The following is a 16,675-nucleotide window of genomic DNA, read 5'->3' on the forward strand; positions in this document are numbered from 1 at the left end:
TTTTGTTCTGTTCCAGGCCTTCAATAGACTAGCTAATGCCACCCACGTTGGGGAGGTCCATCTACTGAGTCCATCAGTTCAAATTCTAGTCTCATCCGGAAACATTCTCATAGACACACCCAGAAATAATGTTTAATCTGGGCACCCCACGGCCAGTCACGTTGACACATAAAATTAACCATCATACTATTATTATTACTAGTCCACAGGGATTGAGTTTGGTTCCTTGATATGTAAAAGATAAGACTTGTTGAAATTTAATATATTCATAAAGTGAGAACAAAGTTTCACTTATGATCCCAAGTGGCCTTCAATCAAACCTTTGTTAAAGACGTAATTACTGTCATTTAGGTTCACTATAAACAGGGAAGGTTTCATCGAGTTCTTCATTATTCTTTCTCATTTCAGGATCTTATTACCATTCCCCAAGGAAAACTAATTCCAGCTAATTATATATATGCAAATTTATTTGACTATCATAAGCATTTTTTTCCCAATCAGGGAAACAAACTCAGTACTGGACTGAGAGATAACTCCAGTAATCCAAGAATAAAGCAAGATCTAAAGTACCACGTCATATTTGGAATGGAAATCTAATTACTCTATGTGAAAAGATGGATAATGTACAAATAACATCCTTAGCACTACAAGCATATGGGTATTACATACAAAGTTATACGTACAAGTACACAAATGCATACACTTAGAGTAGTTGTTTAACTTGTTTTCAAATTAAAATGTGAAAGATTCATGAAAAAGAGGGAAAAGCTACAGTGGGTGAGCAGTCTAGGGGAGGATGATGGTGCTGTTTAGGGATGGGTTAGAAGCTGAAGCTACCAAGGTCACAGCCAGAGTGTGGACTCTCTTCAGTGAGTTAGTTCAAAAGCTTAAAAGTTAACTGTCAAAAGGAATCTTTCAACTCAGCTTACCTGGTTAGTCAATTGACTAGAAAAAGTAAAACTAGTATAGTTGATTGCTATCAATACCACTATTAGAGGCTTCCCTGGTGGCGCAGTGGTGGAGAGTCCGCCTGCCGATGCAAGGGACACGGGTTCGTGCCCTGGTCCTGGAGGATCCCACATGCCGTGGAGCGGCTGGGCCCATGAGCCATGGCCGCTGAGCCTGCGCGTCTGGAGGCCTGTGCTCCGCGATGGGAGAGGCCACGACAGTGAGAGGCCCGCATACCCCAAAAAATAAAAAAATACCACTACTAATAATAGGACCTAATATTAGCTTGTGAATTTCTAGTCTCCATGGTCCTTTGAAGGAGAGTAATAGTCCTGGACTTTGGAGTCAGACAGGCCTGGGAGTTATACTTATTTCTGTCCATTACTGGCTGTATGAGATGTACATCCCCTCTGAACCTCAGCTTCCTCACCTGTGAGATGGAGCTTGTTATACAGTTGGAAAGAATAAAATAAGGCATCTACATACCTGGTTCATAGTAGTTGATCCTTAACATGAGTTAAGGATTTCCCCTTCCCACTCTGGCTCTTCTCATTCTGTCCTCAGGTTGACCATGTGAAGGGAGCACATATCATTAACCTCATTTTACAGATGGGAGATGAAGCTCAGAGGGTTAATGGCAGAGCAAGTTCACAGCCAGGCCTGTCTCCTACTGACAGTCTTTATTTGGAGGAGGCTGCATTGGGTCTTCATTGCTGCGTGCGGCCTTCTCATTGTGGTGGCTTCTCTCGTCGCAGAGCACAGGCTCTAGGCACATGGGCTTCGGTAGCTGTGGCACATGGGCTTAGTTGCTCTGTGGCATGTGGCATCTTCCCGGACCAGAGCTCGAACCCGTGTCCCCTGCATTGGCAGGCGGATTCTTAACCATTAGCACCACCACGGAAGCCCTGGCATCAGTATTTTTAAAAGCTCCCCAGTTGATTCCAATGGGTAGTGGGTGTTGAGATCCATGCATTCCACTCCTTTTTCAGTCTAAAATCTCATGTTCCTCTGGTTCCAAACCAGGAGTCTTCCCCCATAGCTGGCAGATGTGATAACACTTCCTCCCAGACATGTTCATTCATTCCTCCCTCCAACTGGTCTGCTGGTGTGCCAGGCACAGGCCAAAGGGAACTTTCCAAATGTCAAAAGTTAAGATGTCCAGTTGTTGATGGAAATGAATTTTCATAGATAGGAGTATGGATATAGCAGCCTACATCTCCCTTGCTAGTCTCATTAATGTGATCATAGTAAATTTAAGAATAATTTACAAATGAAGTGGTAAGATTACTTGAGTCGTGCCTGTTTTGTTTGCTTAAGTAAAATATGGAAAAGAAGATGCTAAAATTTTGAACTGACCCATATTCATTGAGCCTATCAGCAGTGATGACAGACACTGATGAGTTATAGTTATAGGGAGACTAAAAACATAGCCAGCAAGCTTCACCAGTCTCAAAATAGAAGCTAAATTGTTGATATTTTCCAGAAAATTTCACCTTATCCCTGTTAACTGAAGTCTAAAGGGTTTCCTGCTTTGGTTTGAGAGGAATTATATTTTATTTGGCTACCACGTGTGTTGGATGCAACAGAGTGCCTCCCCTTCATAAATCACCCCCCCAGCTCCATAGATAACTGGAACCTGCCCAAGAAAAGTGCATTAATTCTCCTGCCCTTCACTCTCTCCTAATCACTGCGCAATTTTGCGGCTAGATTACTTGTCAATCACATGTAGCTAAGTCTGTTTGCTTCTGCTTTTCAGTTGGATTCCTGGCAGTGAAGAAAACAAACAGAAAACAGATGTCCACTACAGGTCCTTGGATGGTGAAGGGAATTTTAACTGGAGATTTGTCTTCCCTTTTGACTACCTTCCAGCTGAACAGCTCTGTCTCGTTGCTAAAAAAGTGAGTTCTGAAATAGGCCAGTGGGGAGTGGATGTCGTGGGTCTTCCTTAATGCAGATGCTCAGAAAAGGTTGGGGCTGTTCAGAGTCCGGGAGGTCATGGGTCCGGCTCCTCTTTACAGATGGGGACTTTGAGACCCCAGTGGGGTAGATACTTGCCCAGGGTCACACAGCTGTGGCGGTTATTTGTGTAGTTATAACAGAAGTATAAGGAGCACAACTCTGCTTCCACTAACATGTTGGCAGCAGGGGGAAGGATCTGGTAAGTGGGGGTCTTGCGTCAATACATACAACCACCTAAGTATATGTTTATGTCACAGGGAGACTGATTTCTTCCCCTGATAAGCAGAACTGTTGCACTAATTAACCAGAGGCAAAATATTAATGTAGGTGAAATATCGCTCTTACCTTCCTTATTAAACTTAAGCATCTGCCTGCCCTCCTTCGGGAGCACTTCCGTGAGGGTTCAGGGCCCTCCTGGTGGTAATTTATAAGACTCTCAGAGAACTCAACTCAGACTGGCTTAAACCAAGAAAAGTGATTTACTGGTTCACATTACTAAAAAGTCCAGGGTTGGCTGGCTTAAGGAACGCCTGGAGCCTGGGTTGAGCTGATGTCTTTAGAAACTGCTCTCACCTTCTCCACCCCTCTGCCCTGCCTTCTTCCATGGGCCTCGCTCCCTGGTGAGCGCAAGGTGGCTGCCAGCAGCCCCAGCTTGTATCTTGCCCTCTCGGCAACCTCAGCAGAGAGAGGGGAATGAATCCCCAAAGGCACCAACCAGAGTTCTGGAATTGGGCCCCAGCGTCTGCCTGTTTGAGGCCACGTGTCCATCTCTGAACCAGGGTTGCCGCGCTCTGATTGGCGAGACTGTGGAGTTAGGGATAAAGTCACTTCTCCCCACATTGCATGGACTAGGGGAAGGGAACCTCTAAGGAAAATCTGGTGCTTTCATCCAAAAAGGGGGGCCTAAAACCTGGGTAGCTTTTAGGATGTCTATTACAGGCCCTTGTCCCATTTCTCCCTTCCCCACCCCCTCCTGCCATATTCTATAAACTTTTCCTAGCTCTGCCCGGTCACCTCCTCACCCTACACCTGATCAGAATATACCTGCCTCATGTCCCATCTGGCCAGGCCCCACCCCCTGCTGGCCCTACTCAGTGCTGATGCTCTAGTGAGCACTTTCCCTGTCCAGGTGAGATGAATGCCTTCAAAGGGCACTTTCTAGAGACATACAGGCTCATCCTGATGTTGAACCATGCACACTTTCAGATAATGAGACGGACCGGGGGGAAAGCGAGGGATTTGGGGTCAGGTAGGCCTTTAGGTAATAAAGTTACCTTTCCTATTTACTCACATCGAGGGCTGGACCTCTCAGCATCCTGAGTAGTCCTTGGAGCATGACCCCACACAGGACAGCCGAGTAAGTAGGGCCAGACAGCAGCAGAGTGGGCTTCTCAGCCCCTCAGAGCCAGGCCCTCTGAGCCCTGCAAAAGGGACCATTCCTGGAATGTCATCTGAAAAACAATCCAACCACCTTCCTTCAAATTCATGAAGCACTGGGGGATGTCCCTTTCTTTTGGGGCCAGAGGAACTTAGGTGTAATCAGGCTGTGGGGACGTCATTATTATCCTGGGCTAATACTGTCTGGGCAGAAGCAGCGACACCAGGTGAGAACCTAGAGGACACTTATCCCATCCTCTCCCCACCTGAGTCTAGGCTGAGGGATCTGAGGGTCTTAGATGACCACGGTATATAAAACCCAGCAATATTTTTCAAAAGCCAGAAATGCCAGGACATTTTAAATCTGCACGAACAAAAGAGTGAAACCTGGGCCCCCATCTCCTCATCCCCATGTGAAATGGGGGTCGGGGACGTCGCTGAGCAGAAGTAACTCCTCTGCAGGGGATATTTCGGGCTGGCCTGGGATGGCTTGGCTTTGGGAGGATCAACTAGGCAGGCTACAGTCTTTAGGGCACGAGATATCGTCACTCTCCAAACCGCAGGAGTGGCAGCAGGAAGTCACACTGATAGGAACATGGCAGGGAACGTTCTGTTTGGGAATTGCTTGGGACAACCTTTTTGTCACCCAGCTGGTAGTCCTGAGATTTCCTGGGGAGCCCGATTGCCTTATGTCCACCTGGGGTAGAGGGGTAGGCCAAAGGGCAGGGTTTCGGGTGGGGATGCAAAGGAGAGAAGAGGCCCCATGCCTTGATGCTGGGTTTTCAAGAGGCCCAAGGGGAGGGTGTTAAGAATCCAGTAATCAGTGTCATTTTGGTTTGTCTGTTCCTGTTGGCATTTTAGGAGCATTTCTGGAGTAAGGACCAAACTGAATTTCGGGTCCCACCCAAACTGATCATTCAGATATGGGATAATGACAAGTTTTCTCTGGATGACTACTTGGGTAAGGCTTACCTTTGGATACTTTTTTCTAAGAAATTGTGCTTGAAATTAGTAAAAGCAATTAAAACTTGGGATCAATTATTTAACTCTCCAATACTGTGGGGTGGGGTCCCACCCCCTGCCTGGATGTCCTCGGAGTGGGGTGGCCTGCCCATCCGCTGCCCCAGGTCCTCTGAGAAGTGGGCACAGTGGGCGCTGCGGGCCCCAGCCACTCCCAGGGCCTTTGCACCAGCTCCTATCTTGCTAGGAAGACACAGATTTTGTTTTCAGGGATGCCACAGCCTTACCTCAACTTCCAAACCTCTCCCCCTGCTCTCAGCACCTCAGAATTGGCTCCCTCCTCCTCCACGCTGCTCTCAGCGGTCACTACAGTTCCCTGGTGCCCCGCCCTTCTCTGGGGTAAAAGGCCCTTGTTAAAACACCCCGGCCCAGCCCCTCCATTTCCTGGCATACACCCGGGTCCCCCCAAAGCACAGTCTTCTTATTTTCTCTCTCCCAGGCCTTGGGTGTCTCATTGGCCTGCTCTGTTTCTTCCTCTTCCTCTTTTTTTTTTTTAAATTTATTTATTTATTTTACTTATTTATTTTTGGCTGCGTTGGGTCTTTGTTGCTGCACGCGGGCTTTCTCTAGTTGCGGTGAGTGGGGGCTACTCTTCATTGCGGTGTGTGAGCTCTACAGCACAGGCTCAGTAGCTGTGGCGCACGGGCTTAGTTGCTCTGCAATAGGTGGGATCTTCCCGGACCAGGGCTCGAACCCAAGTTCCCTGCATTGGCAGGCGGATTCTAAACCACTACACCACCAGGGAAGTCCCCCTCTTCCTCTTTAAATACAGGCCTTTGCCCTCCCTGGGGTTTTGCGGCTCTTCCCCACGTTCCCTCAGTGACTTACCAGCCCTCACCTCTGTTGAAGGTAAAGCTTCAACTCTCACTTTCAACGAGGTAAAACTCCTAGACGTAGAGGTGTAGCCTGACTGCCCACCGTGCCTGCCACAGAGTAACAAGAAAGATGACGACTCATACTGCAGCATGCAATGTATCAAACCGACACATTGTACACCTTAAACGCACACAATGCGCTATGTCAATTATGTCTCAGTTTGAACAAAAGAAGCTCTCACGATGATTATTCCCCATTTGCCACCAGAAACTTTACCTTTGTGCTTGGCTGGCACCTCAAATTTATCGTGACTAAGACCAAACTCAGCCTTTCTTCCCTGACCTCATACCTGCTCACCTCATGAACCGCTTTTGCTGCTCACAGCCTCTCCCAGCCACCTAGGCAGAAGCACCCGGGGTCCTCTGTGGGTCCTCCTCTCCTTTCCTACCGCTTTCCTAAACCATGTAACCTGCTTTATCATGCACGTTTATTTTCTTATTTTTCTGATCTCTGCCACTTGCCAGTTCAGACCTCACTTTCTCGTAGCCAGCTGTTACAGAAGCCCCTAGCTCACCTCCCTGCTTCCAGAGCATCTTTCCTGGCAGAGGAAAAGCCCACAGCGGCCAATGGCTGTGTCTTGTTCATCCCTCTACCCTTTACAACACTGAGTGCGGTGCCTTTGACTTAGCTGGTTCTTAATAAGAGTTGAACAAACAAATGAGTGTGAAAGTGTTGACTGAAGAAAAACGTACAACCTAAAAGTTGTGAGTTTGGGGATCTTACGGAGGACTACAGCGCAGGAGACAGCCTCTCAGATAGCTCTGAGGAACTACTCCCAAGAGGTAAGGGGGGAGCCAGGACACAAGAGGTTTTTGCTGGAAAAACAAAAAAGTTAGTCAAACATCAAAAGATTACTGCTAATCACAAAGAGCAGACATCTCAAGTTAATGATTTTAGTGCATTTCTGTGTTTGCGGAGATACAAGATCCTGGGCCCATGGAAATTATTGGAAATTATTCCTTAGGTATGCATCTTAACTATCTAGAGGCAGATCCAAAGGTCAGAATGCTTCCTGTCTTTCTCCATCCTGAACTCCCCTCAGGGCACAGCCTCAGTCTTTTTTTTCCCCCTATTTATTTGTTTTTGGCTGTGTTGGGTAGCCCTGCAGCGAGCGGGGGCTACTCTTTGCTGGAGTGCGCAGCCTTCTCATTGCGGTGGCTTCTCTTGTTGCAGAGCGCGGGCTCTAGGTGCGTGGGCTTCAGTAGTTGTGGCTCGCAGGCTCAGTAGTTATGGCTCACGGGCTCTAGAGCACAGGCTCAGTAGTTGGGGTGCACGGGCTGAGCTGCTCCGCGGCATGTGGGATCTTACTGGACCAGGGCTCTAACCCATGTCCCCGGCACTGGCAGGTGGGTTCTTAACCACTGCACCACCAGGGAACCCCACAGCCTCAGTCTTGATCCTGTAGAACTGGGATGATGGGCAACATTCTTTGTTTACTGGCATGGCAGGCAACATTCCCTGTCCACAGTAGTAGCTAAGTAGTAGCTAACTTAGAAAGCATAAAGAATAGTAGAGGGTTTTCCCTTGGAGTTTAAATGAAATAGTCTGATAACAAAGAGAATGACTTTATTTCTAAATGGCTAGTGGGCAAGTGGTTGCAGTTATCACCAAAAGGAGAGACAAAATAAAAGCAGGTGAGGGGCTTCCCTGGTGGTGCAGTGGTTCAGAGTCCGCCTGCCGATGCAGGGGACATGGGTTCGTGCCCCGGTCCGGGAAGATCCCACATGCCGCGGAGCGGCTGGGCCCGTGAGCCATGGCCGCTGAGCCTGCGCGTCCGGAGCTTGTGCTCCGCAACGGGAGAGGCCACAACAGTGGGAGGCCCAAGTACAGAAAAAAAAAAAAAAAGCAGGTGTAAGTTCCAGAAAGGCTTGTGGGCTATGGATGCATTGTAAGATGAAGGGCAGTGTCTGAGCCTAAAAGTTTATAGAGAATCTGCCACAACCTCCCTGTTACTCTCTGCTGCCACTGTTGAAGACCACCTCTTGTCCCTGTAGTCCACAGACATGCCCCAACACACACATACCTTTTTCTGAAGGAGAGGTTTCCTGGGAGTTCCCAAGCCCCAAAGACAGTCAGTTAAAGACAGTTAGTAACGACAAAAGAGTTAATGCCTCACATCATGGAAGAAAAAATGTGCTTCTCCGGGCACCCTGAGCTGGGCTTCCTAGTTCCTGGGGAGAACTTTCTGTTGAGCATTCAGTGTTCCTTCTCAAGCGCTTGTTTTTGAGGTTACGCTGGAGAAACTTGAACTTGACTGTTCGATGGAGCTTCCCATGTTCCAAGTACCAGTTTTCTTTACCCAAAGCCAAATGACTATGTTAGGGGAAGTTTAGAACCAATAAGAGCAAATTCCAAGTTCAGTGGAAATTTTGGCTGGAGATGTTTAATTCTTTTGTGTTTGCAGAAGAACTCTGTTTATGCTCCTATCTCTGAGAAGTTAAATGGGTTGTTCTCTGTGAGATGCAGAGCAGTGGACAGATACTACTTCTGCCACTTTTCATTCTATCTGGAAAAAATTTTAACTGCCTACCAGGGTCCGTTTCTCTAACTCACCTGTCACCTGTTCAGAGTCATGGTCTACCTCTCTTCTGACAGGTACATTCTGTTCACTTGTGAACAACGTCTGATCCACTTGAAATTTATTTGGGTTTAATGTTTCCTTGGCTAGGTTTCTTGGAACTCGATTTGCATCGCAGCATCATTCCAGCAAAATCGCCAGAGAAATGCAGTTTGGACATGATTCCTGACCTCAAAGCCGTGAACCCCCTTAAAGTGAAAACCGCCTCTCTCTTTGAACAGAAGTCCATGAAAGGATGGTGGCCGTGCTACGCAGATAAAGATGGCTCCCGTGTGATGGCTGTATGTACTGGCTGAGGCTCGTTTATTCCTTTTCTCCTTGAGGTTTTGCCCTTTATGAGTAGATTTGCTCTGGATAAGATAAGGGAGGTTAAATTGGTGGTAGTTTAAGTTTGGGGAAAGGTTTGTACCTGGGATTATAGGAGAAGGTGGCGGATGCTGTTAGCACATGTTTGGGGTTGAGTGGAAGATAGAGGGATTGGAATTGTCAGAAAACTGGGAACGCAAGTGGTTGCGCTGTATTTCTTTAGGACTCTCCTCCACCAGGAATGCTAATTTATGCTGAGCTTCCAGTACACTTCAGTACAGAAAAAGAAACTTCAAATTTGAGCTGTCCTCATCTTTAAAAAAAAATTTTTTTTTTAAAGATGGAGGAAACAGGGAGTGTTGACATCCAATGAACATGAAGGCCATAAGTTACAAGCACGTTTGGAAAACTGAAGATAATTTTATCGTAGAAGCAAAAGTGCGGGTTACCATGCCCTGTCACAAAAAGACTACCTAATTCATTACGTATTATTAATAATCATATTTTACACCACTTATTATAAACCGGACAATATACTAAATGCCTTATATTCATAATCTTGTTTTTTAAAACTTTGAGGTATAATTTACATAAACTGCACCCACTTAAAGTACAATTAAGGTGCACACTTTGATGAGTTTTGACAGATGTATATGCTCATGAAACCACCACCATAATCAAGATCCAGAACATTCCCATTACCCCAAAAGTTCTGTTGTGCCCTTTGCAGTCCATCACTTCCTCTACCCCTGGCACAGGAAACCGCTTATAAGCTTCCTGCCACTAGAGGGTAGTTTGTACATAACCTCATTTAGTTCTGCGGATAACCCCATGAAGCAGCCATTACCTACATTTTATAGATTCGAGGAACAGGCTTAGAAAGAAGGACCACCTTGCCATAGTCAGACACCCACCTTTGACTCGTCGACAGAGGAGGCATCTGTGCTCCATCGCCTAAATGAGCGTCAGGGTCGGAAGCTCTCAAATTGTTGGTGACCTTGTGGGCGCCACGGTTCTTGAAAGGCTGTTACAACCTTAGTTAAGCCTGGCTCTAAGAGTGGACAAGTTTCTAGACCTCTCGCAGCCTCAGTGTACTCATGTGCACACGAGGATCATAGCAGTACCTGATTTATAGGGCTGCCCTGAGCATTACACGGGATTATCCATATAGAAGGCTTACGCAGTGCCCAGTGCACCAGTCAGGAACCTGTGAACAGGGAGGCAGCATTCATTCACTCACTCACTCATGCATTTCTTCAGCTAGTGTACATCGAGTGCCCACTAAGTGCCAACACTGCTCCACGCAGTGGGGGTACCAAAGGGGGCACGATGGCTCTCTTGGAGCCCACACTTAATGCTCAGTCAATGTTAGCTATTGTGGGACTTGGCTGGGGGCGCAGTGGTTGAGAATCCACCTGCAAATACAGGGGACGCGGGTTCGAGCCCTGGCCCAGGAAGATCCCCCAGGCTGCAGAGCAGCTAAGCCCGTGAGCCACAACAACTGAGCCCACGTACCACAACTGCTGAAGCCCGTGCGCCTAGAGTCCGAGCCCTGCAACAAGAGAAGCCACCGCAATGAGATGCCCACGCACCACAACGAAGAGTAGCCCCCGCTCGCCTCAACTAGAGAAAGCCTGCGCGCAGCAACGAAGAACCAACAATGAAGACCCAATGCAGCCAAAAATAAATAAATTAAAAAAAAAAAGTTAGCTATTGTTATCAGCCATCTTCAGGTTATTCTGGGTCCAAGTAAAGTTACAAAGGGAGGTATGCGAGCAGGCAAGGAGACAGATGTGGGAAAGTTAGAATGATGGGGATCCGGAGACTGAAAAGCAGGGAGGAGGGAAAGCAATTTGTCCTCTCAGTTTCCCACAAGGAGTCGGTTCAGAAACACATGGAAGAGGAAATGTGATGAAATCTCTTGAGGAACATTTAAGGCAATCTAAGGATTGTTTTACAAGAGTAAAAATCATTGCTCGGGGAATACTCCTTGGGTCGAAGTGAAAATATTTGTGAAACGTGATGTCATGTGTTTAACCTGTTCTGCTTTACTGAAGGGGAAAGTGGAGATGACGTTGGAAGTCCTCAATGAGAAGGAGGCCGACGAGAGGCCAGCCGGGAAGGGACGGGATGAACCCAACATGAACCCCAAGCTGGACCCACCAAAGTGAGAGACCTTCTTTGTTCTGATCCCCAAACACCTGCAGTCTGAAAGCCCCCCTTCCAATTGCCTTAATGCAATGGATTAGCTGTTGTCTGAATTTTGTACTGAACAGGGGAGATGGGGGAGGGAGAGGCTGGTGATCTGGCTTCATTTTAACCATTCTCCTTCCCATGAAACCAAAGTCCAGTGTGTCTTCGGCATCTTAGAAAGCCATAAAAGGTTAAAGTCTCTCTCAGCCAACTAAGGGGAATAATATCTTTTCTTGACTTTATAAAATGTTGTTAATCATTCTTTAAACTATTATGCTCGGAGGTATAAAATATCTGTCCCTCCTGAGTTGGTAGGTAAAACCATTTCTTTGCAATGCAGCCGGCCAGAAACTTCCTTCCTCTGGTTCAGCAACCCATGCAAGACCATGAGGTTCATCGTGTGGCGGCGGTTTAAGTGGGTCATCATCGGCCTGCTGGTCCTGCTGATCGTGCTGCTTTTCGTGGCCGTGCTCCTCTACTCCTTACCGGTATGAGTCCCTGCCCTCTTGTCTTGGCTCTTTGGGTGTGAATTATGGTTGGTCATCTCACTTGGTACTTGCCTTCTTTGCCATCGGGTAAAATGACCTATGTAGCAGTTGTGGTGTTACAACCCGTCAACCTTTGGAAAATTTAGAGTACTGCGTCCTGTGATAAGGATTACATTCTCACAGTTTCATGAATTACAGGCAGAACTGCATGGTCTGAAAAAAAAAACTTCGGTCTCAGGAATTCTAGGAGCAATCCCTTAGGCCTTTATGAATGTGTGTCTAAACCACAACCAGCACTTCTGACGGATCCTCCTGCCTCCAGACTCTCTTGTTCCAAACCATCCTGCATCCTAACTCCTGCCATTTCACAGATCCTGGGCTCATTATGGGCCTACACAAACCTTGAACTCCACCCAAACTAGAGAGCTGGCCTCCCCAGACAAGTATTGGCCTTACCTGCCAAGATGCCTTTGCCAGGGCTGTTCCTTTGCCCATGTTTTGTCTATTAAAACCTCCCTCATTCTTTAAGGGCCACATTACATAATCTCCCCCTCAAATCTCCCTTAATCTCCACGGTCATAAATGGGAGTCCAAACGGCAGGTTTGTCAGTGTGCCCAGAAGTGCCTGCATTGCTGAAATCGAATTTGAAAATTTCTGCATCTCGACTTCATATACTTCTTATCTCAACAAGTTCCTCGAATGGAGGAAACCTCCCATTTGACTCCCATTTATGACTGGCGGGGCTACTGGAATCTAGCAGGTAGAGGCTGAGGATGCTGCTAAACACCCTGCAATGCACAGGACAGTCTCCAACGAGAATCATCTGGTCCTAAATGTCAACAGGACCGAGACTGAGAATCCCTCATTTATATCCATACATGGCCCTCTTTCTGTTTCCTTTTCAGAACTATCTGTCAATGAAGATTGTGAGGCCAAATGCATAATGGAAGCAAGGGCTTCTTTTCCAGAGTCATCCAGCAATGAGGGCGTCCTGTCTCTTGTTTACAGATCAAAACCGAGAGGGATTTTGTTTGGGTCTGAGACGATATTCCAGGGGCACGTTACACTACTTCACCGAGGCCCACCACTTCCCAGAGGCTCTAAGTCCACGTCAGGCCAACAAGCAACATTTTTATCTTTTGAAGTATTAAAAGTTTTAACCATGTTTTTTCAGAATATTTTTCAAGGTGGCTGGTTCCATTTAAAAATTATCTTTTTTTTCTGTGTCCTAGTTCTGTAATTCAATTTTTGGAAAATCAAATTTGAAAATTTCTACATCTCGACTTCATACACTTCTTTATCTGTAGTCAACAAAAAAGGACTGTGCATTACCAAGTAGTTAGAATAGGTGGAGGAATTTTTATTTATGCCTGCAACCATTGTTATATTTTGTATGGATAAATGTCATGAGACTATTCATCCTCTGTGATGAACCCAAATAAAAACATTCTGCCTCTGACACATACCTGTTTGTTGTAGCTGTGGGCCAAGCTGGGAAGGAGGCAATTTCTAGTCTGGGTCTCAGTGGATGGCATGCCAGGGCATACCACTTGGCTGTAAACCCCTTATCAGTGTGCTGCCAAAGCTTGGCCAGTGGGCCAAACTGAGGCTAATATAAGAAACTGACACTTATTTAAAGTACTTACTCCATGCACACCATTGTTTTAAATGCTTTATACATATTAACTAATGTAGTCCTCAAGGTAATCCTATAAAGGTAGTAGGTAACGTTAATCCCATTTTGCCCTTGAAGAAATTGAGGCATACTGCATGTAAATCAATGAAGTTAGAACACACCCTCTCACCATACACAAAAACAAACTCAAAATGGCTTAAAGACTAAAACATAAGACACGACACTGTAAAACTTCTAGAAGAGAACACAGGCAAAACATTCTCTGACTTAAATCGCACCAATGTTTTCTTAGGTCAGTCTCCCAAGGCAATAGAAATAAATACAAAAATAAGCAAATGGGACCTAATCAAATTTAAAAGCTTTTGCACAGCAAAGGAAACCATAAACAAAACGAAAAGACAGGCCACACAATGGGAGAAAATATTCGCAAATGATGCGATCGACAAGGGCTTAATTTCCAAAATATACAAACAGCTCATACAACTCAACAACAGCAACAAAAAATCCAACCCAATCCAAAAATGGGCAGAAGACCTAATTAGACATTTCTCCAAAGAAGAAATACAAATGGCCAGTAGGCACATGAAAAGATGCTCAACTTCGCTATTTGAGAAATGCAAATCAAAACTACAATGAGGTACCAACTCACACAGTCAGAACGGCCATCATTAAAAAGTCTACAAATAACAAATGCTGGAGAGGGTGTGGGGAAAAGGGAACCCTCCTGCACTGTTGGTGGGAATGTAAGTTGGTGCAGCCACTGTGGAAAACAGTATGGAGGTTCCTCAGAAAACTAAAAATAGAATTACCATACGATCCAGCAATCCCACTCCTGGGCATATATTCAGACAAAACTCTAATTGAAAAAGATACACGCACCCCTATGTTCATAGCAGCACTATTCACAATAGCCAAGATATGGAAACAACCTAAATGTCCATTGACAGATGAACGGATAAAGGAGATGTGGTACATATTTACAACGGAATACTACTCAGCCATAAGAAAGAATGAAATAATGCAACATGGATGCAACTAGAGATTATCATACTAAGTGAAGTAAGTCAGAAAGAGAAAGACAAATACCATATGATATCACTTATATGTGGAATCTAAAATATGACACAAATGAACCTATCTATGAAACAGAAACAGAATCATGGACATGGAGAACAGACTGGTGGTTGCCAAGGGGAAGGAGGTTGGGGGAGGGATGAAGTTGGAGATTGGGGTTAGCAGATGTAAGCTTTTGTATGTAGAATGGGTAAACAAGGTCCTACTGTATAGCACAGAGAACTATATTCAGTATCCTATGATAAACCATAATGGAAAAGAATATTTTAAAAAAGAATGTATATAAATATTATATATACACAATATATACATAACTGAATCACTTTGGTGTACAGCAGTAATTAACACAATGTTGTAAATCAACTATACCTCAATTAAAAAATTTTTTTTTTAGAAATTAAAATAGTTAAAATATTTTTTTTTAAGAAATTGAGGTAAAAAAAAAAAAAAAAGAAATTGAGGTATAAAGACGTTAAGTAACTTGTCCAAGGTCACACAGCTAATAAATGGTATAGCTGGAATTTGAACCCAGGCAGTATGGGTTCTTTTCCTCTTAACGTTTTTTGTGGGGTCTGGAAATTTCACCTCAATATTTGTATTTATTTGCTTTTTTTTTTAATTGGGAAATAACTGACATTATATTAGTTTCAGGTATAGAACACAATGATTCAAATTTGTATATATTGCAAAATGATTACCATAGTGAGTCTAGTTAACATCTGACACCATCCATAGTTACACAATTATTTTCCTTGTGATGAGACCTTTAAAGATCTATTCTCCTAGCAACTTTCAAATACGCGATACTGTATTATTAACTATATTCACCATGCCGTACGTTACATCCCCATGACATTTATTTTATAACTGGAAGTTCATACTGTTTGATTCCCTTCACCCATTTTACCCACTCCCACCCCTCCACCCACTTCTGGCAGCTACTAACCTATTTTCTGTACTTATGAGCTTGTGTTTTGTTTTGTTTTTCCTTCAGATTCCACATATAAGTGAGATCTTACAGTATCTGTCCTTCCCTGACTTCACTTGGCATAATACCCTCAAGTCCCTCCATGTTGTTACGAACGGCAAGATTCCACTCTTATGGCTGAATAATATTCTATTGTGTATATATACCACATTTTCTTTATTCATTCATCAATGGACATTTAGATTGTTTCAATATCTTGGCTATTGTGGAAAATGCTGCTATGAACATGGAGTGTATATATATCTTCTTCGATTAATGTTTTTGTTTTCTTCAGATAAATACCCAGAAGTGGCATTGTTGGGTCACAGGTTAGCTCTATTTTTAATTTTTTGAAGAAGCTCCATACTTTTTTTCCATAGTGTCTACAGCCATTTACAGTCTCACCAACAGTGCACAACTCAGCAATAATGGCAAGACAGTCCCACTGCAGTATAACGTTGTCTAAATGTCCAAAAGCAGTGCCATTATCGAACCATTTCTTGCTCCCCTCGATTCTGTGCTGCTTAGAATAGAACTGTTGGCTGATCTCACCATGGTTTCATATATTAACAGGACAACGTTCTCACATGTTCTAGAAGATGCACACTGTCCTTGGTATCAGCATAGAGCCACACTGGGTTGCTACTGTCACTCATTACCTGACCATCTGAGCTCCATGCTCCTCTTGACAGCCCTCCCACTGGTGGTATAGCACTGCGGTTAAAAGAAGCTAAGAAGTGCACAGCGAGGCAAACCATCAACAAAATGAAAAAGGGTTCCAGACAAGATTGTTATTTGGAATATTTAACCATCATTACGGCACTGGCACCGACCAATCCAAACAGATGCTTCACCCCATCAAAATGGAGAACAGCTGTAAAAAACGAGAACAGCCATATACCAAAATGTGCAGGCTGAATATATCAGCCTTCCTTGCAGGTACCCCCCGCAACACGTTCTCCCACAGCGCCTCACTCAGGTAGTTGCTGAGCAGATACATGAATGGCTTTGAGGAAAGTCTTTTCCTCCTTTGCCTTCAGCACACCTAACTGGTATTCACCAGTGTAGCTCCTTTGAGTAAGTGGTGGCGAAGCCCTATTAGGCATGAGTAATTCCCAGAGAGAATACTGAACAGGGCTTTCTGGGTAGCACCCCTCCCCCTCCTCCCATCCCCCCCAGAAAACACTTCATCTTGTCAAAAGATAATGGTCCCTCATTTGAGGTTGTTAGCCGCCTGGTGACCTATAAATGA

General features: G+C 45.0%; 1 protein-coding gene across 2 annotated transcripts in view; it reads left to right on the top strand.

Moving 5' to 3' along the window:
* The window catches only part of MYOF (myoferlin), a 155,763-nt gene extending 142,491 nt beyond the window's left edge, over positions 1-13,272 (top strand). For both annotated transcript variants that reach the window (XM_079900916.1, XM_079900917.1), the window contains 6 exons: positions 2,705-2,846; positions 5,146-5,245; positions 8,849-9,039; positions 11,122-11,231; positions 11,598-11,745; positions 12,652-13,272. In XM_079900916.1, the coding sequence (XP_079757042.1) occupies positions 2,705-2,846; positions 5,146-5,245; positions 8,849-9,039; positions 11,122-11,231; positions 11,598-11,745; positions 12,652-12,690 (730 nt within the window). In that variant the 3' untranslated portion in view covers positions 12,691-13,272. The remainder of the gene's footprint in view (positions 1-2,704; positions 2,847-5,145; positions 5,246-8,848; positions 9,040-11,121; positions 11,232-11,597; positions 11,746-12,651) is intronic.
* The last annotated feature ends 3,403 nt before the right edge of the window (positions 13,273-16,675 follow it).

This window comes from Stenella coeruleoalba (assembly GCF_951394435.1).
Source record: "Stenella coeruleoalba genome assembly, chromosome: 16".
In the NCBI taxonomy this organism is placed as follows: Eukaryota; Metazoa; Chordata; class Mammalia; order Artiodactyla; family Delphinidae; genus Stenella; species Stenella coeruleoalba.